Genomic DNA, 19,974 nt, shown 5'->3' with positions numbered 1-19,974 from the left:
AGAGTGGGGAGGGAGATGTTAAATGGCTAGAGGCAATTAGAGCGCATTAACATAATAGGAAGAGATCGGATCTCCTCTTTTTCACATTCAGTTGATGAAGCTTGAGGATGTGTAGATATCAAAAAAAGTCATGCCCTTCTGCTAATGTTAGACAAAATTTTCCTTAGGTTCCACATTACCTTTCTGGTGCCAGAGGTGCCATAGTTTTATTGTCTGTAGTTTTAGCAACACAAATACCCTACGGTGTCACGAAAGAGCTTCAGCCAGAAGCACAGTGCCTTGCAGTGTCTGAGCTGGGAGCTCAGAGCTGTACCTGTGCTTCCTTACTCTTTCTTCTTGCTGCTTTGGGCTCTGAAGCCAGCTGTTACTGAAGATCATATGAATTTTGAACCCCAGCAGAGTTCATGTGGTGAAAAGAGCTTTGGAGGAATGTGGGAAAGCAAGCTGTAATACTGGCCTTTTGTTGTACACAGCTTGCTTATTTGTGTCTTGTTTTTCTTATCTCCTCCTCCATTTTCCTGGTTCCAGTCATAGGTTTTGTTCCTGATGTATGAGACTAGTTAGCACCTAGCTGTGGCCAGGAATGTGAACTTCTGCAGTTCTCACACTTTCTGAAGCTACCCATTTGCAAATAGTGCCTGCTTTGGGGCGAAGGATGGGGGGGGATGTGTTTCTTTGATTTTTTTTTTTTTTTTTATATATGATTTTCCTCTTACTACTACTTTCCTGGCAAAATAAGCAGCCAAGTGTTTTTCAAATAAAGTAGAATCACACAATATCTTTTCACCATAAGTGGGAACAGGAGTTATTTGCTTAATCTTGAATAAGCGGTGTCCCTTCTTTTCCCAAGTACCTTCCAAAATCAAATTGATTGTTGTTTTTACAAACAAGAGCTATAAAGGCTAAAATTGAAGAAGCCATTAGGTGTTTTAAAATAAGCTGTGAAAACATACAGGGCTTCTGTCTCATGGTAAAATTGTGAAAAGTTAAAGCCTTCATCAGAGGAGCACTGAGTCACAGCATGGTGCTACGTAATAAATAAACAACTAAAAGCATTTACAAGCTTCAGAAGAATTTGAAAAGATGTTTTTGTTTTGTTTTGTTTTAATTTGAATTCGGGCTTTGTAATTTGACCTCTGCATGACTATCAGTCCCTTCTGAGAAAATGCAATGATTTTAGACTAAGTAATGTATGTAAAACTGGCTGTGTTGCTTTGTGTAAAATACCTGCGAGAAACTAAAGTTGTCAGTATGTTAATTTTTTTCTACATCCACAATATCAAATTTTAAATAACAGAAAAAATATTCCATGAAAAGAGACCAAATGATTTCTTAATGATAAAATAGCATTTATGGATTAGAACTTAAGTATTTTTAACTGTTGCAGCCAAGTCAAGAAACATTAGACATTTTTCGTGATATTCTGCTTAAACTGTTGGTACAATAAACATATGCTACTGATCAACATATACTACTGAATAAAAGTAGCATAAGATTAGAGATCCCCATTTAAAAAAAAAAAAGTATTTAAAAAGCAGGGGAGAATACTTGTGTTTTGAGGAAATCCTGTTCAAGTTGCCAGGGTGTGAGTCTTTTTAGACATATATTTACTGTATGCTGGATGTCACACATTTGAAAAGTAATCCTGGTTGCTTTAGCCATGATAGCTTCTAATTTTTGAGCTCTTAACATACAACAGATTTCATATCTGTTGCTAAAGAAATGCCTTCACTGCCCCAATGCCCCAGAGAACATCAGCAATAGAAAGCGAGACATTTTTACTCCTACTTTGTAATGGATATGGAGAAATCGAGTAATACATAAGGACTAAATCAAAGTGTGCATGCATTGGTATATGAAGGGTTCACAAGGACAGGAATGTCTTCAGAAAGGATATGATAATAAAGTTTCCTTTGTTTCCGTCCCTGGAGTAATCCTCAGGTTTACAATATTTCGGACTTTATAATCCATCTTAATGTTCCTCTGTGTGATTGCATTCATTTTGCCCTAATGAAAAAACGCTTTTGTCTCTCCAGTAACTTTTCTTGCACTGTTGAAGCTGTACCCTTTAAGGTTTTTACTACTCATATACCATAGGCTTCTGGTGTTTGTTCCCACCATAATTTTCTGTTTAAGCACAGAACGGGTCTTCATATCATAAACCTATACAGTGCTGAAATTTAGTGTAAACACTATTTTTAAGGTTCGTGCAATGGTGTGGCAGGTTCTGGCCCCCTCCGTTTCAGTTTGATAGCTTTGCTTACCAATAGTGAGCACTAATGAGTAACAGTGGCAAGAGGTTCTGCACCCTGTAATTCTGCAGGTTACTCTTTTAGGGATAGAGGCCAGCACCCCAGTAAATCTTAGTGTCACTCATATGAGTAGGTCTCACTAGTGTAGGATACATCTGCCTGAAATAACTTCAGAAACTAAGGCCTAACTTTTTTGTAAATTTGTTGGGTTTGTGATTCATGTATGCAATTACTGTAAATTATTTGCTTGCTTCCTTTTAATGTTTATGCAGCTCTTTGCAAGATGGTAAGTTTATTCCCATTCATGAAACTTGCATTTCTGCAGCACATATTTTGGAGGAGTTAGGATTACTGAAAAAATCCTTTTGGGAAAATATTTTTCTCTATTCCTTCTGTGGTTGCTCACCCATTTCTTTTTAATAAGCTAAGGCTGCTATACTGTGTTGTCTTCCTTGATTACAGAAATCCATTTACTTAGACTACACAGAACAGGCACGTCGATCTAATAAAGCAAAGAGCCAGCTGTGAAGGATGTGGAGTGCTGCAGGTACTCGGTGCTGGTTTGTACCAGGACTCTGCCAGAGGCAGCTCTGTCTGCTCTGGGAGAATTGCTGCCAGGGCTACTACTAGCAAATTTATTTCCTACTTACAGTTAACTCTCTCATGAAAGCTGTTTCAGCCCTATTTTTTTAACTATCCTTCTCCAAAGGCTTGAACTTCTCTGATCATACTCAAAGTCTGTTTCACTGTTGGTCAACTACCACACCTCTGCTTTTATTTTCCTTTCCTTGCTCACCTTTCACTGCATATCAGCCCTCTTGATTTGCAATGTTATGAATTATTTAAACAAAAGAGGTAACAGAAATATTATCACTTATGTATCCTTTTATTTCTTTTCTATCTATGCCTTCTTCCTGTTCTGTTACTTTCTTGGTTTTTTTTTTTCCTTTTCCTCATTTCTTCTTTTCTTACCTTTTCTCATTTATGGCTTTCTGCTTTCCCTCCTAGATCTTTTTCAGTGTGAGGGGCAAAGTGATTTCTTGCAAGACATTAGAGTAGTGAAGGAGTATGTGCTCATATTGTGTAGTACAGCAATTGTGTAAAGCTATTTCTCTGAGTAAAGAGTCCAAACCAGAGGAATATGGTGAACCATACCAGTTTATTACTGTAGATGGGTTTGACCCAACTTCATGGCTATTTTCTATGCAGCTTTAGTCTTGGACTTAGAAGAATGTTCTGTAGGAAGCCCTAAAACTGATCAGTGTGGCCTGATGGTGAATCAGACATTTCAGAGTAGTAAGTGCATAAAACCAAGCTGAGCGGGTCTCTCTCAGGTCCCACATTTCCATTCTCACATGCATCAATGTCTTACTACTCAGTGCCAAGAAAAGACCTACAACATAAGCCAGCAAGACAAGATTTTGGCTAGAAAAAGCTTTGCTAGAGAAAAGGAAAAACTTCCTCTCCAGGCTGCTTCCAAATTTACACTGAGCTCAAATAACCCTGAGACGAACTTAACTTTTTGCCTCCAGGAGCTGCAGTAGACTTGTTCAGTAAGGTGCTTTCAGTTTTTCTAATCACCGTCCTTTTATGAATGGTGGTTTTTCCCAACCTGGTACTCTGTGTTGCTATAATGCTATTTTCAATGATCTTCATATACCTTTGAAAATTCTGAACACAAGAATAAGCAAAATGAAGCTATTTTCATGTATGGACAGAAAATACAGTTGGCATTTTACAGGCAATACACAAGAGGTCTGAACTCAAACTAAACAAAACAAAAAGTGTATCCAAGTGACCAATAAATATTTATGACTTTTATATTTGGTCATGATCACCACTTTGGCTTCAGAAGAGTCTTTGCTCAGGTTTTTAGAGCAGAAGTATTTTTTGTGGTCTAGTGCACCGTATAGGTCACAGTTAAGTGATCTTGCTTCATAACTTCTGAACCCGAGACAGAAGATACCACTGTGGATACTGGAAACTACATGTCTATCACATATTTTATTTTTAAGAGTGATTAATTAAACTCCAGCATTCGTCATTTGATTGTATAGCCTCAAAAAAAACCCCAAACATTTCCAACAGTTTGGCCTAATCCAACAGTTTTGTGATGTATGTTGATAACCTCAGGTCCCAGTCTTCCTCATCATCAATCAGTTGCCCAAGACTAATGTAGAAGAGTATGGTGAACTCAAACCCATTTGATATTGACCATCTAACTGTCTAAGTGGTTTGTAATTTCATAGACATTGGTGAATCCTATAGTCCTGTGAGTTTGCACTTTTATCTTATCCATCATGAGAATATCAACTTGTTACATCTCTTAAGATTTTTATGTGAATTTAGCAGTGATTAAAGACTTGGAACTGTTGTTTACCAGTCAGGGTTTTTTCTGCTCCTGAGCATGTGTACTTGAGAAAAACAAGCGTAAATTTCTTTGTGATACTCTATGACATCTCTTAACAATAATTTAAGAGGGTCCCTGGGGGGAGGACAGTTTCATTCCCATTTTTTTCCTTTCTGCTTAGACAACTTGCAAGGCAAAACAGCTATATTGGGTGGTTTCAGTGATTTTTGCCTTCTGAGAGCTGAAACAAGACCATTCACTCAAAATCAGTTTGAACCTAAGGTCAATTAAAATTTGTCATGAAAATTCCTGTAAAAGACACCTTTTGTTCTTTTATTGACTTCACAGAAAAGAAGAGCAGCAAGAAGGCAGAAAATGCACAGGTTGCCAAGTTAAACAAGACTTTTGCACCAATCTTTCTTAAAGGCCTGACTGACCTCAGAGTGATGGATGGCAGTCAAGTGATAATGACCGTGGAGGTATCAGGTGTGTAGCTATTGAACAGTATTATTTAAAAATGTTAAGTCCTGCTGCAAAGTATGTTGCTTTTTTCCATTATTCTTTTCTTTTAGCAGGTGCCTTTGCATTTAGTAATAGTATTTCAAGGAATCAATTTTTTTTGAAAGTAAGGTCTAGGTTTGTCTAATCTGATCTTTAGGGGGGATGAACATTGTGCAGTCTTAATGTGTTCAGACTTGTACAAGTGTTTCTTCATTGTAATAATAACAATGTTATTATTTAGTCCTGTTGTTAAACTAAACCTAACTCTCAGTGGACTTGTAATAGCTTTTGTTGTGAGCCAAACAAAATTGCATTCCTGTCAGCTGGGTTAGATTAGTGCTTCAGAAAAGAGCAGTCCTGGTATAAGCTTTGGTAACAGAAACCCTTGATAACCACCTTCATGGGATCTAGAACTCATTCTTTCTCTCAATTGTATACATACATCCCTTTTTCTTTTGTATTTTAACTGTAGTAAGACAAACTTAGAACTATTCCACATTACACAGCATCAACAGTTAATTAGATTCCTGAATCTTTTGAAGAAGAAATTGCAGAATCTGATGGCAGAAAACAACCAACCTTGTTCATTTTCTTAATCAATATATAGCAGTTTTTGTATACGTGTGTCTGATTTTTGCTGTTTCCTATTTTTTAGCTAACCCACCTCCTGAAATTATCTGGCTGCACAATGGGAAAGAAATCCAAGAAACAGAAGATTTCCACTTTGAGAAGAAAGGAAATGAGTACAGTCTGTGTATCCAGGAAGTATTTCCTGAAGACACAGGCAAATACACCTGTGAAGCCTGGAATGAATTAGGAGAAACTCAAACCCAGGCTACATTGACAGTACAAGGTATGAAGTTCTTCTCCACCTTAGGAAATGCTAAAATAATTCTAATGTGCTGGAGGGGTGTCTATTTAAAGTACATGAGTGTTTATAAGGTCTGTCATGAAGGATGCTCGGAGTTCTCAGTCTCTGTTTCTGAATTAAAAAGGATATTGAGCAGAAGCAACTTTAAAAAAATCTCTTTGCTCTGGAACATTATGTTACTATTTCAAAAATGCATTCCTGAGTCCTATTCCTAGGGACAGTGCAAAACTTCTGCTAAATGCAGCTTCAGATTATAAGGTTTACTTAGCTACGGACTTAATGTAAACCATTTAATGATGTTTTTCTTTCTAGTTAAAACCCCGAGTATTTGGAAAAGCTGTCTAGGAGCCAGGTATCCTGGCTTTAATATTAGCATTGTAGTGGTAGCAGGTGAGGAACACACGATTTCTGCAATTTGAGAACTAGTTTCAAACAATTTAGCTTTGAATCTCCACATATGATGTAAATCCTACAGTAAACACTGAAGTACCTACAAACTTCCTGCGATTGTGCATTCACTACCTTTGTGAAGGGGAACTTCATCTAGTCTTATTGTATGCCAACATTTTCTCATAATCATTACTGGGAATTATTGGAAATCAATGGGAAACTTTTACTATTTTTAATGTAAAGGACCTTAACCCCAGGAATTCAGAGAGCTGTGCCTCCAGGGGTTGGTCTGTAGTCTGTTGTCACTGTCTGCTCTGAATTCAGACCTTCCTCTATTCTTTAAGCTCCCCTGAGATCTAGCCTCAGGATCAGTCTTCTATATTAAATACAATTTCAAGCAATTGTTAATGATGATTTATGACATGCGTTCTCATCTGCAGAGCAGTCATAGTACTGTCACTTGCCCTTAAACCTATTCCTACCCATATTCTCTAAGGCCAAGTCTTCAAGATTCCTTTTAGGGCAGCTTTAAAGTCTCTTTGTTTTGCTCTTAATATAAGCTTCGATGGAGCCAGTAAAGTGCCAAGTAAGTGATTAATTTTAGCAGCAACACAAGTTACTTCAAAAATTAAAGCCTGACTTATTTTCAGCTTAAAAAATTATGCCCTGCATGTTCAAAATATCTCTGCTTGTCTGTGATTGCTTTCCCTGACATTGGTTAGTTACATTAAAGCTTGGCATTTTCTACTGATTCGTAAACTGTGTTTGTAAACTACAGAACCTCAGGATGGTATTCAGCCCTGGTTCATTAGCAAGCCAAGATCAGTAACAGCAGCTGCTGGGCAAAATGTCCTCATATCCTGTGCCATTGCTGGAGATCCTTTCCCCACTGTTCACTGGTTTAAAGATGGGCAAGAAATAATGCCGGGAACAGCATGTGAAATCCTGCAAAATGAAGATATCTTCACACTGGTCTTGAGGAATGTGCAGGCTCGTCATACAGGGCAGTATGAAATTCAGCTCAGGTATGTTTGCCATGAAAAGAGCTGGTTCCCTTGCAACACTTAGTTCTGTTTTCCCTCAAGTTGAAATTCCTGCCTGAAAAAGACAAGAGTTCCCTCCTATTTGCACAAAACAATAGAGCAGTAAACGAACAGAGTATCTCTGGGAGATGAAATGGACAAAAAAGAGTCAAAGTGGGAGTCAGGAAGAACAAAGAGTACAGAGTTTCCTTTTGGGATCCAGAAAACCAAAGCTAAGTAGCAGCAGTATGGGAAGCAATTTGGGTTTTTAGTAAAAGAAACCAAAATCAGTGTCTTACAAGTGTCCTAACATTTCCAAGTATGCCTGTTTTTCATGGGAGCAACCTAACCAGGAAGAGCTGTTCCACAAGATTATGACCCATACCTTTCAGGGGAGAAAGTGTTTCCGGGCCATGTTTGAAATGTCCAAGTTTTATATGGAAGTTGCAGTCTCCATTTTCTGATGCATCTTTGGAATTAGGCACCCTGATACTTTGAACTTCTTGTCGTTCCTACAACATTTGAAAGACCTTTTTTTTTTTTTTTTTTTTTTTAATTCTGGTAAGATAACTGTCCTTTAAATGAAGAATCAGATTTGCTGGTTCCTTGTCTTTTAGAAGGCACCACAGCACTTGCCACCTCCAATGCTGAAAATTTGGCCTAACTACATATCAGTTGTGTGGTTTTAGAAAACTCACTGTACAACTTTAAACTGATGTTATCATTCTATGCTGTTTATTGTGCATAGATGAGCTGCCTTACTTGGCTAATATTTGTGACTTCCTTTATTAAAAAATATTTAACTATCGTGGACATTTCAGTCCACTACACTGGAAGAAAATTAACTGCTCTGTTTCACTTGCTAGCTTTTTAGTCCAGCCAGAGTAGTCCAGTAGGCAGTTTAGTCAGTCAACCCCATATGATGAAGAGTTAGCATTGCAGTTCTGCACCACTTGCACCTGCCTGGGTTATGGTGGGTTTTGTCTCTTTTCATGCTATTAACAAGTTATTTTGTTTTATATGGCTCAGAATGTAAAAATTGAACTGTCCTTTGCCTGCTTGCAAATAAATATACTCATATGTTCCTAACCCAAGGAGAGAGAGGGTATTTACTACTAAATTTAACCTGTTTAGCCTCTAAAGTGAGTTTAATTTTTTATAGTTAGAGTTTATTTTCCAAGCTGTGTTGTCTCAGTGACAGACTTGTCACTGTGTAGATGCTTAGCTCTAAGCATCTACACAGATTATCACAGGGAGCCACAAACTAGCCCAATATACTTTAGTACTTGAAGTCAGGTAAGTCACTCACTTTTCACTAGAAAAAAAGTGCTTTGGAAAATTATAGCTGTTATAAATCAAGATTTCCTATCATGGAGTTTTTCTACACTTGGTTTCCAGTCTTATTACTAACATTATGTAGGTAGAGCTACATGTGCCATGAACTTCTTGCAAATAAGCTCTTCAGTAGATTTAGACACTTTGTGCTCTGCAATAGATTGTGAACTGACTTCAGAACAATTGGCTTGCTCTCAGTCAACCCAAATCATCTAGGGCATTCATGATGCTGATTTGTGCAGGTCACATCGACAGACATGTAAGAAAAGTCTTTTTGGGGATCAGTGGCATTTCTAACACTCGGTACCTCTGGTGTGATTAGAAATGTCAGTTGAATTTCATTAGGTTCACTAATCTCTACATGAGACAGCATGCCAAGCTGTGGGAGTTGCTACCTTCTGCATTTCCACACTTTGGTTTATGTGCCCTGGACAGAAGTTATATTTGCATATTTCAGCAAAACTTCAGACATGGAAGAAGGAAAGAGAGTGGGAAAATCAAAGAAAGGCCAAGAGGGCTTTGTGGAAGACTTTGTTGTGACTGACTTGAGCAAGTCGACCTTAATGATCATGTGGAGTTGGTGATCACCCAGACCAAATTCACCACTGAAGACATCTGTCAAAGTGGAAGCCTAACAGTATCTTGACTCCAGAACATAACAGAACGTACACTTAAAAAATAAATTCTTTCAGAAAATTAGAGTGGAACAAATGGGGGGGGGGATGCAAAGAAGTAAAGTTGTAGCTAGAAAACACAATGGATTACATGCTAGTTTCAGTTATACATGCTACTTTCAAATATTCCTTAATCCTTTTACTGGTGAAATAGCTGGGAATCCCACAAAGATCAGTGCATTCATGTTGGCTTTTCTAATCCCTAACGAGTAGAGCTATGCTGCAATTAAAGCAAGGGTAACGCTGATACTTCTTTTTACACTGCTGTCATTTGTAAAATTTCAGTTACTGTTTGGGCAACAGAAAGCCCTATGCTTTTAGGCAGTCACTTATATACTATGAATAGCAGAGAAGTAACTGCCTCAGGAATAGCCAAGGAGCCAAATGTCAGCTGTATAACTTCAAATCTGCAATAGAGCCAGAATAATTTTCAGTAGCAAATAGTCTTGTCTAAATAGCTTTTGAACTGCCTGCATTTGTCTTGGATACTTGAGTGAGAATTGTGTGTATGTTCAGAAACAGTCTTAACAGTACCTGAGAGGAGAGCTGCGTTTAATGTCTTTCTCTCAAAAACTCCTACAAAGTCTATTAAAAATACGGAATAACTGAGAAACCACAAGTCAATTCACTGAAGAGTTTATAGAGAGGTTGACAGTGGGCTATTTTTAAACATAATCTTTATCTTTTAAAATAAAATATGCAGCTCCTTTTCCCTATCAGCAGGATGTTGTATAGATGCTTTTAGGGAGTCATTCCTTCTCCAACTCCCTTAATTTAGTCTGGGCATGATTTCTACCGGTGTCAGTTATTTTCCAGTTTCCTTCTCCATTATTCCCCAGGTCTAAATCCTGTCCTAATACCTCCACAGTTCTCCTTTTGTGTTGGTTGCTCACAAATTAAAATGCTGGTCTTAAAAACGTGCATATAACAAAGGTGTTTGTCTCTTCCTGGTTCTTTCTTCTTTCATTAGTGTGAGCTGACAAAGGTGCTGTAGCCCAGTGTGATCCAAGCGTGATCCATCAGTGATTGCTGGTTGGCTGAGCATTGTTTAAGATACGTGTTTGCTTTGCCTTTTACTATATAGCAGACCACTAAATCTAACTTTTAAGGGGATAGTCATTGTAGCCTCTCCAGGTCTTTGTTTTAAACCTACACAGACCTCTGATGCCTCTACACTTGCATTCTTCATTTTAATTGTCCTAATAATGTTCTATTGAGTCTCTTATTGTTCAAGCCTCAAGGAATGGTTTTACTTAAATGTAAAAAAGAACAACAGGTTCACCCACTTCTGTGGTTCATCTATTAAAATTTGAACATTTCACAGATATCTTCTTTTTCTCCTGTCCTTTGCATCCTTCCAGCGATGCAAGCACTGGTATTCTTTTATCCCAATATCACTTTCCCATGTTCTTTCAGTGAGTGTGTACATCATAAATGAGGAGGTAAGCAAAGAAATTGGAAGTACTGGACAAGACATAGTGTTGAGCAAAGCCTTTATCTTTCTAACAGCACAGTCAGCATGAGAGAACTCAGAAATTCTCCGGCAGTTCCTTAAACGAATCATCCACTTTAACCTTTTGTCTTCTCAGAAGCTGAGTGTTTCTTTTCTTCCCCACTGCATTATCCATAAAAGTTTGGTTAGTGTTGATTAATCTTACTTAGAGATTTTGATAATCTGATTAAAATCAGAGGTAAACATTTGTCTTATAAATCAGTGGTACCCCAAATACTCTGCAATTAATGTTATATAAAAAGTGGTTTTAAGATTACATTCCATTACACCAAACTGTAGATATAGTTCCATCTTTCTGTAAAATACAGTCTTCAAACCTTGTTTTCTGCTCTCAACACATTGTCTTGTTTTAGGAAGGAAAACTATGACCCATTCCTGGTCCATTCTCACAGTCAATGCTGTAAAATGCAAATAAAACTACTAGTCTTTCATGTATAACAGTCTTTGGGCAAAACCCTTGAGAGGTAAATCAGCACATCTCTTTGAAGCAAGTAGAGCTGCTCTGCTTTGTCAGTTAGAGTTGTGATCCAGTAGATTAGATGCTTTCTTTGGGGTTAAAGCTTCACGGAGTCTGGAGTCTTTTTGTCCACTTAAATTAACTCACAGAAGAGTTGCAAAACCGCATTCTGAGGCTTTGCAGTTACCTTTGCTGAAGCACTAGCTATAGCTAGGGATCAATTTCTTTGCCCCTTTCAATTCATTCTTAAGAAAATGTAATTTACTCTGCAAGACTTGTTTCACACTTGATAGGCCAGTTGGAATTTTCTGTGTGCCCCCACACTATAATTAATGGTGCCTTTTTTCCTGTTCCTCCAGAGAGTGCTTCCTAGGGACACGCAGACAATAAGTCTCATCTAAAGTTCAGTGAAAATATTTGAGTAGATACTGCCAAGAAACTAGTATTTCAAGATATTTTGAACATAAAAGCCATTCCAGGGAAAACTGATCCCACAATAGGACAGAGAGCTATTTTTAAAATCGCTTCAGGCTTTGCAGCTGGGCTTTTATTTGGTTTTGGTGGGGGGATTTTATTATTATTCCTTGATATTTTAAAGATAAGTCATGTGCATGGGCATTATACAGAACAATCCCACAAAATTCAACACTTCCAGACGCTTCTTTACAGCATAGCTACTAAACATAGGTTTTATCCATATCTATCATTATTCCACAATAACAGAGCCACTAAGGTTTGTCTTTGTCTAGGGTTTTGTTGATAAAATGCCAACATGGACAACCTCAAGCTGCAGAAGTAATATTGTTATTGCTAAGATTCAAAACAGCACAGATATGAAAGACTCTAAGTAGTGCTTGTGTACTGCAAAGCTCTATTTTTTCTAACTGCCCCATGTATCTATCTTGCCTTGCTCAGATTCTGAAATTGCGTAAATGTAAAAATATTTACAAATTTTCCAGAATTATTCTTGATTGACTTTAGCATCTAAACCATCCAGTCCTCCTTAATTTTTCTTGGCTTGCTTTTCTTTTTCCATCTTGTGATCTCCAAGGTGGGTCAGTGTTAACTTCACCTTTTTAGACTCTGCAACTGGATGCAGAAGACAAAATTAGGTTCCCCTGACCCTAAAATCAGTAACAAATCTCACTAGGAGCAGGATTTGCCCTGAGATGGCTACACTTTTGAACAGGGATATGATGAATTGGACACAGACTTAAGGTTTTTATCCAGTAGTCTAGTTTTCAACCTTTCACTTGAATCAGAAATCATAATTAAAATAAAATAAACTACCTCGTGATTAATTTTTCCATCTAGGTACTCCTGTGTCCCACTGTTGCCATAATTTGTAAGTGCTTCCCAAGGCTTTAAAAATAGAAAGAACAAAATGCTCTCCTGCTTTTTTTCCTCCCTCTTTTATTTTCCAAACCCTGTGAAAAAATAGCTTGGTTTAAAGAGGTTTACTTTGCCTTCCATACTTGCTTCTTTGCACATGTGAAGAATTTGCAGAGGGGAACATGCATTGCAGAATGGGTCCTGCAGAAACACTATTATTCTTCACAATAGTCAGGACCACCTTCAGTATCCTTAGATCCCTCTCCTGGGACTGTTACTTTAACCTCATCCACTGGTGACACTATTCTTGTGGGCAAATATTTTTGCTATTAAGTCATGACAGAAGCTGAGCAGCGGTGCCTCCCTATTTGATGTATGCTGTAAATTGTCTATACTTCAGCTTGCATGGTTTCTCCTACTTTGTCAGTTTTGGATTGGTTTTAAGTCTTAAAGGAAGAGTAATTGAGCCCTAGGAGAGTTAGGGGAGGGATCTTCTGTTAAACCAACTGCCTGCTAACAGGAGAAAGAGAATGAGAAATTACTTGAGCAGTTTCTGAATGTGTCTGCTTTTCTTAAAAGCTTCTGAAAAGCAGGGGAAAAAAAATCATGAGTTTCAACAGTGGCAAAAGGGGCCACTTTGAAATGCATTGTTTGAAGAGAACAGGTTTTCAGCAATTTTGTTACCTTACTATCATTTGATGCCAGTCAGTATGTTGGGAGGAGGTGACATGTAATTCTTTCTATTTATCTTTCCATTTGTCTTCCTTTCTGTTTCTCTTGAGTCCAAATGGAGGTCACACACAGGAGGAAGTAAGAATGGCAGGTCTCCAGTGCAGGACTGAGTTAAATACTCTGTGTGTTGACTTGGATCCTCTCCTGCCATTGGGATGGTTTCTGTTTGGTACTCAGATTTTCTCTAGTTTTCTGTATTGAAGGAAATTAGGGTTGTGGCTTTCAGTGCTGTCTTTATGGATTGCCTTCAATAACAGTTTCTAGTGTATGTATGCCGACTTTTTGGATATAAAGTGTTGAAAACATTTCTATGACTTCTTGCTGCTAATAGTCTTAAGGTAAATAAGATTCCTTACCAGCAGGGCCTTTACTTTGCAATCCAGTTACTTCAGCTCATCCCACCAACTTCTTGGTGTTAAAGCCTTGATTTTCATATTAGGCTGATGCACTTTTTCATTTGCTAAAACCACAGAAAACAAAGGAAATCTATCTGAAGAGGTGTTGGCACTGATTTCTGTTCTAAGGACATAACTTACTGCTGCATCTCTGCTCCTGATCTTGCTTACTGTATGACCTCTTTACAAGTTGCAAATGGGTGGAATTACAGTTAATTCACCCAAACAGAGACATATCTAGGAAGGTATTTCCATGCACTTTTTAAAAAACAAGGCAGACACCATGCTTATGGCAAACTCAGGAAGGCACTCCTGAGTCTGGGCTTTAAACTTCAGGACAAAATGGACCTGGTGCTCTTATCTAGCAAGTCTTCTGCAACAAGAACACAGCTGGGAAACCCGCCTCTCTTTCCTTCCTCTCCCCAAGGCACATGTGTTTTGTTCATGTCCAGGAAATGTTTTCGGTAGCAAAAATTATTTTTGTTTGAAAAAGAAAAATAAGCCAGGAGTTTGTAGTCCATTTACAAGCTTAAACTGGGAAGGACTAAAGTGTTTTCACTAATAAAAGATATCTCTGGTCCTTAATTCAAATCTGTCTTTTTTAATAGCAGCTCAGGGGAGTGGTGGCAACAGTTACCCAACTGCTGCCTTGAGGGAGTTAAATTTTGCTTTTGGCATCTCCTATGCTAAATGGAGAAGAGGCGTTTGGGGCTAGAAGAATGATATATATCTGCAGGAGGGAGGGAGCAGCGGGAGTCGGGGGAGCACTTTAAATGAATTCTTTAATGGGAGCCCTTTCCAGAAAGGCATTCGTGGTATTCCGCTGCAAAAGGAAGAATAAGTACTCAGTACCATATATGGTGACACTTTTATGTTTTTTAATACAAACATGTACAGGCTGGAGCGATCCATGTAGATGAGTTTTGCTGATTGGTTGGGCCAGGGGGGGAGGGAAGGAAATGAGACCCTGCTTTTAATATCTTAACACTGGAAAACTTAGGAGCTTAGGTTTGAATAAATAAACAGTAGGAAGAGTTGGAAAGATTTTCATCTTTATAAAATAGCCCCTTCCTTTGCCTTGATTTTTCCAGCTTTTGTATTTGTTTTCCTTTAGCTTGTTTGTTTGCATCTGTTTCATTCTGTAAATTGCTTTGATTTTGTTCAGGGAGTATGTTGTTGCCAGTGCAGACAGGAACAGATCAGTAAAAGCTATTTGAGATCGCTTGGCTCCAAGTATAAGGGGACCAAATCCTCTCATTTAACCACCATAATGCTGGACATAGGAAAGGGAGAATGCCACACTAGGTTTGAGCTGCTTTAGTGCCACATGCCACACACAATCACTCAGCTCAGGCAAGTTACAGTTTTGGAGGGAGAAACCTCTGGTGTTCTGATTTCGCTTAAATGTTTCAGGAACCAAGTTGGAGAATGCAGCTGCCAGGTGTCTCTAATGCTGCAGGAGAGCTCAGCTTCCAGAGCAGAAATGCTCAGAGAGTGAGTATTTTTCCCAGGGACTTGCTTGGGTGGGTTCTATTTTTTGCTCTGTTAATTCTCTGCCCTTACAGACCCAGGCTGGCTGCTGTTCAACCTAATCCTCAAATGTGACCCAACAAATTGTTTTCATCATACAGACTAAGCACATTGTACCAAGCCAGAGTAGAGAAGATCTTTTTTTGTTTGTGCCCTTATATGGCTCCTGAAGTCATCATTGATGCAATAAACTAATGGAGTGTGCTCCTCTAATCAACCTCCCCTTCTATAAACACATTTTGTTCCTGCTCTGAGATTGTTCCCTGACATTTTTAAACCAGCCCCTTTCCTGCCTCTCTCTTTCTTTTCTTTTTCGGATCATAGTGGGAGGGAATCAGCCAGCTCTGGAGAGCGAAGAGATGGTGGAGATCATGGTAAACTAACATTTGGTAGAACAAGTGGCTTCAAAAAGACCAGCAGTGAAACCAGAGCAGCTGAGGAAGAGCAGGAAGACATCCGAGGTGTGCTGAAGAGGCGAGTGGAAACTCGGGAGCACACAGAGGAGAGCCTGAGGCAGCAGGAAGCTGAGCAACTTGATTTCCGTGACATTTTAGGCAAAAAAGTCAGCACCAAAAGTTTTTCTGAGGAGGATCTGAAAGAAATCCCAGCCGAGCAAATGGACTTCCGAGCAAACCTGCAGCGGCAGGTCAAACCCAAGACCTTGTCAGAGGAGGAAAGGAAAGTTCATGCTCCTCAGCAGGTGGACTTCCGCTCTGTGCTGGCCAAGAAAGGCACCCCAAAAACCCCATTGCCAGAGAAGGTGCCACCTCCTAAACCAGCCATTACAGATTTCAGATCTGTGCTGGGCTCGAAGAAAAAGCCACCTGCAGAGAATGGCAATGCCACCACCCCAGCACCAAATGCCCGCACCAATTCTGAAGCCCAGAATGCAACCCCAAATTCTCAAGCCCCAGTTGCCAAACCAGCAGTGAAAAAAGAAGAGAAGAATGATAGAAACTGTGAACATGGGTGTGCAGTGGTGGATGGCGGAGTAATTGGGAAAAAAGCTGAGCACAAAGCACCAGCAAGCAAACCCCCAGCAAGCAAAGGCACAGCACCCTCCTTTACAGAGAAGCTTCAGGATGCTCAAGTAGTAGATGGGGAAAAATTGGTCTTACAGTGTCGGATTTCCTCTGATCCCCCTGCAGCTGTCACCTGGACTCTAGACAGCAAACCCATCAAATCATCGAAGTCCATTGTCATCTCCCAAGAAGGTAAATTAATTGAATTATAAGCCAGCTGGGTGGCACACTGTTATATCTGGCTCTTGATTAACAATATTTCGTTCATTAAAGGTAACACAATACTTTATTGAAGTCCTGTGCCAGTAACTGTTTCCAGATGCAATTTTCTTGTTATTTCAGTGGAATACACAAGGAACAGTATTGTTTGACGTTTCTTACAGGTTCCCCTTTAACAGCCTACAGATGTAATTTTTATAAAGTTGAACTTCGTGCATTTTTAAATGCTGTTTACATTGCTAACACTGTTTAAGGAACTGGTACATGACGTTTATTTAGGCTGAGTATTAAGGATTTAGAACATTGAAAGCAGAATAATATTATTGCTGGTTTACAAAGTCTAATTTAATTCTTCTGTATGTTTAATATTTCAGGCTTTTTATTGCAATAAGAAACAAGCAAAGTGAGGTTGTGTTATAGAAAGAAATTACTACAACTTCAAGTTGCATAGTTAAGATCAGAGTTGAGAATTTATTTCAAATATATTTAATGCCCCCCCATAGATGCTTCTGTTGTCTTTACAGACACTGAAATATTTGAACCCTACAGGCCTGACAACTTTTAACTATTTTCAAAAGAGTACAGGTTTTGGTAAAAGTCATCAGAACAAATACTTACTGTTGTCAAATTCAGTGATTTCTTTCTATTCCACATTCTGGGTAATCAAGCCCTACTAAACTGGTTTTGTATGAAAGTTAATATTGTAACTAGACAAAATTCACTCAGTGTTTTATGAAGCAAATGTGAAGTAAATAAGTTCTTTCATATTATCCTTTATCCTCCCTATTTTTGTCCCAAGGAAAATATATTTTATGGAGAATGACACTAGCCTGCACACTATAGTAAAAAAGTCCATGTTCACAGTAAGAATTATAGCTTAACACAGAAGTCTACACTCTTAATTGTGAGTCTTTCTTCATTTAATTCAGACTATTTTCAGTGTTACTAAATGAGAACCAAATGAATACACACAGGGTTCACTACAACCAGTGAATCCTTGTGCAGTGCTCCAAGCCCTGAAACATGAGGATTCTTTGAATGTGGATGCAGTCAGAAACAACATTGCCTTCAGACAGGGTGGGAGGAAAAAGGTACCTGAGTACTGCATTAAGGAGATACCAAAGTAAGGAGATGGCGAGGGGGAAATGGCAGCAGGTGTGTTGTGTCTGGCATGCCTCTGAAGTAGCATAAAATTCTGTTTGTGAGTACATGATGATTTTCACCAGAGGGGACTGTAGAATATAGGTACCTGTCATGTACATGAGAAAAAGTTGACCAGTGGAAATGCCATCCTTGTAAAGGATCAGGAAAGTGGGATACCACAATTTAATCAGCCTTACACTGGAAGCAAGACTTTGAGTGTTTTCTTGGAGTTGCTCAGTGTGAAAAGAAAAGATGTATCTCCAAGTTTCATGTCTCCTACCAAAGCACATCATATAACATCTCTGTATGAAAGCTTCTGAGCTGTGGTGAAGCCTCCTAAAGTCTTGAAGCTTTAGTGTTGTGGTAATGCAGAAAGATTTTTTTTTTTTTTTACTGAAGTATGCTGAGTAATTGGCTGTTATAATCCTCCAACTCATATTCACTTTATAAAATGATACTATGGAGCTGAAACTCCAGTGTAGTTGTGTTTACAGTGAAGTGATCCTCACTTACAGGAATGCTTTACCACCTGCCTGAGCAGGACATATGGCTTATCCCATCCAGTTTGTCTGGGCTAGGGGACACTATTGGTCGTAACACCCCAGAGCTGGCATTTTGTCAGGATGCCCCACTTGAGCAGTGCTTTCCACTGAGGTAAGGAATGAAGGTCACCACTGGATAATGAATCCACTGTTTCAGGACAGCTTATTGCAGGGAGTAAAGAAACTGTCCTTATGTTTGAGTTGTACCTGCACTATTACACTAGTGTCATGCTTTGGTAGTCAGTATTATCAGTACTTCAAAGTTATGCTTTCTTTGCACATATTTGCAGAGGATCTTGGACAGAAATATTACACCAGGAAGTAAATGCTACATTTTTCTCCTTTAATGGAGAGAAATTGAATGACGATTAGAACTATTTTTTTAAAACCTTATTACATCCCATCTGTAACACTGAGAGGATGCATTGTGTGATGTTCAATTTAAGTTTTTCCCTGACAGCACCTGCTAACTTTGGCATTTGGAGAACAACATGTTGCTGCTTTTCCTGTGAGGTGCTTTCATGCCGGCTGTTAAATAATTAACTAGGTATGCATGATACTTTAAGTAAGAAATTGATTCTTCTCTTTTTCTCCTACTTAGGAACACAAAAGTAGTTGAAGGAACCAAGGGAGATGAAGGAATAGTTAGGGCTAGAATTGTAGACTAGAATTGAGAAGTAACAAATTCAAGGGCAAATATCAGGAAATACTGTTAGATAGAGAAACTGGATGGATTAATCTCAAAGACACTGGAGCAACTTCAAACATAGAGAGCAACAATAAAACTTGGATGCAGTATTCTGCAGCCCAATGCCAAAATCCTAGATTCTATCTTTTGCCCCAAACTGAAAAGGCAGCTTCATCACCCCCACAGGTGTCATGTTCTTCAGCAGCAATGCCTTGGGCCAACCTTGGAGCAGCATTTAATGGGCTCTGGAATAATCCCTTCGTGTCATCCTCAGCTGAAAGAATGTTGAGTCTGGGGGGAAGGAGAGGAATTCAGAGCAAACAGACCTAGCTCACAGAAATGGGCTTAGATCTTGTGAAGCATTTTTTTATTTCTTGCGTATGACCTTGCTCCTTTTGTACTCAGCAACAAAATCCACTATGGAAATGGATAGACTAGGTCTGTTAGCTATTTCACCAAATGGTTTTGAGCTGCTGTGGTGCTTGGTGGTGACCACTGGTTCTCACATATGGAAAGTTTTCCAGAGGTGTCTCACAGAAGAAAAGCTTACATGTTCTTAATGAATTGGATACTTGAAAATCCTCCATCCAGAGTGAGCCATGTCTATCTGCTTCTCACCGTACTACATGCTCACCTTAGTTTGTATGAGCCCATGTCCCACAAACTGTTCCAATAACACGTGAACCTGCAGAATGCCATGTATTTGTCTTTTGGAAATTAAATCAACCCTCTCTGGTCTTGCCAGTAGGCAAAAAGAAGAAGCAATTTGCTGATTTCCTAGTGCCAAATATGTTGTGAAGATAAATACATAAAATCTGGTGTCAGGAACATGCCCACCTGATAAAACAAGTGGTGTATTTGGCTAGGAAAACTATATTTGTATGTAACAAGTTCACAGGATAGGCAGACTAACTAGTCCCTTTATGTAGTCACTCACTGACAGTAACTTTCCTGGCATATTTGTCCTAGCTGATAGTAAGACCCTTTACCTGTTAGAAACAAATCT

At 38.8% G+C, this 19,974-nt stretch overlaps 1 protein-coding gene across 1 annotated transcript in view; it reads left to right on the top strand.

Moving 5' to 3' along the window:
- The window catches only part of LOC103773779 (myosin light chain kinase, smooth muscle), a 97,303-nt gene that overhangs the window by 23,259 nt on the left and 54,070 nt on the right, over positions 1-19,974 (top strand). Inside the window, exons 5-9 of the mRNA XM_008941159.1 lie at positions 4,951-5,088; positions 5,759-5,956; positions 7,143-7,389; positions 15,238-15,318; positions 15,679-16,568. Of these exons, the coding sequence (XP_008939407.1) occupies positions 4,951-5,088; positions 5,759-5,956; positions 7,143-7,389; positions 15,238-15,318; positions 15,679-16,568 (1,554 nt within the window). The remainder of the gene's footprint in view (positions 1-4,950; positions 5,089-5,758; positions 5,957-7,142; positions 7,390-15,237; positions 15,319-15,678; positions 16,569-19,974) is intronic.

The sequence above is a fragment of the Merops nubicus genome, unplaced genomic scaffold (assembly GCF_000691845.1).
Source record: "Merops nubicus isolate BGI_N331 unplaced genomic scaffold, ASM69184v1 scaffold9790, whole genome shotgun sequence".
Classification (NCBI taxonomy): Eukaryota; Metazoa; Chordata; class Aves; order Coraciiformes; family Meropidae; genus Merops; species Merops nubicus.
This window is presented reverse-complemented; position numbering and strand designations above follow the sequence as displayed.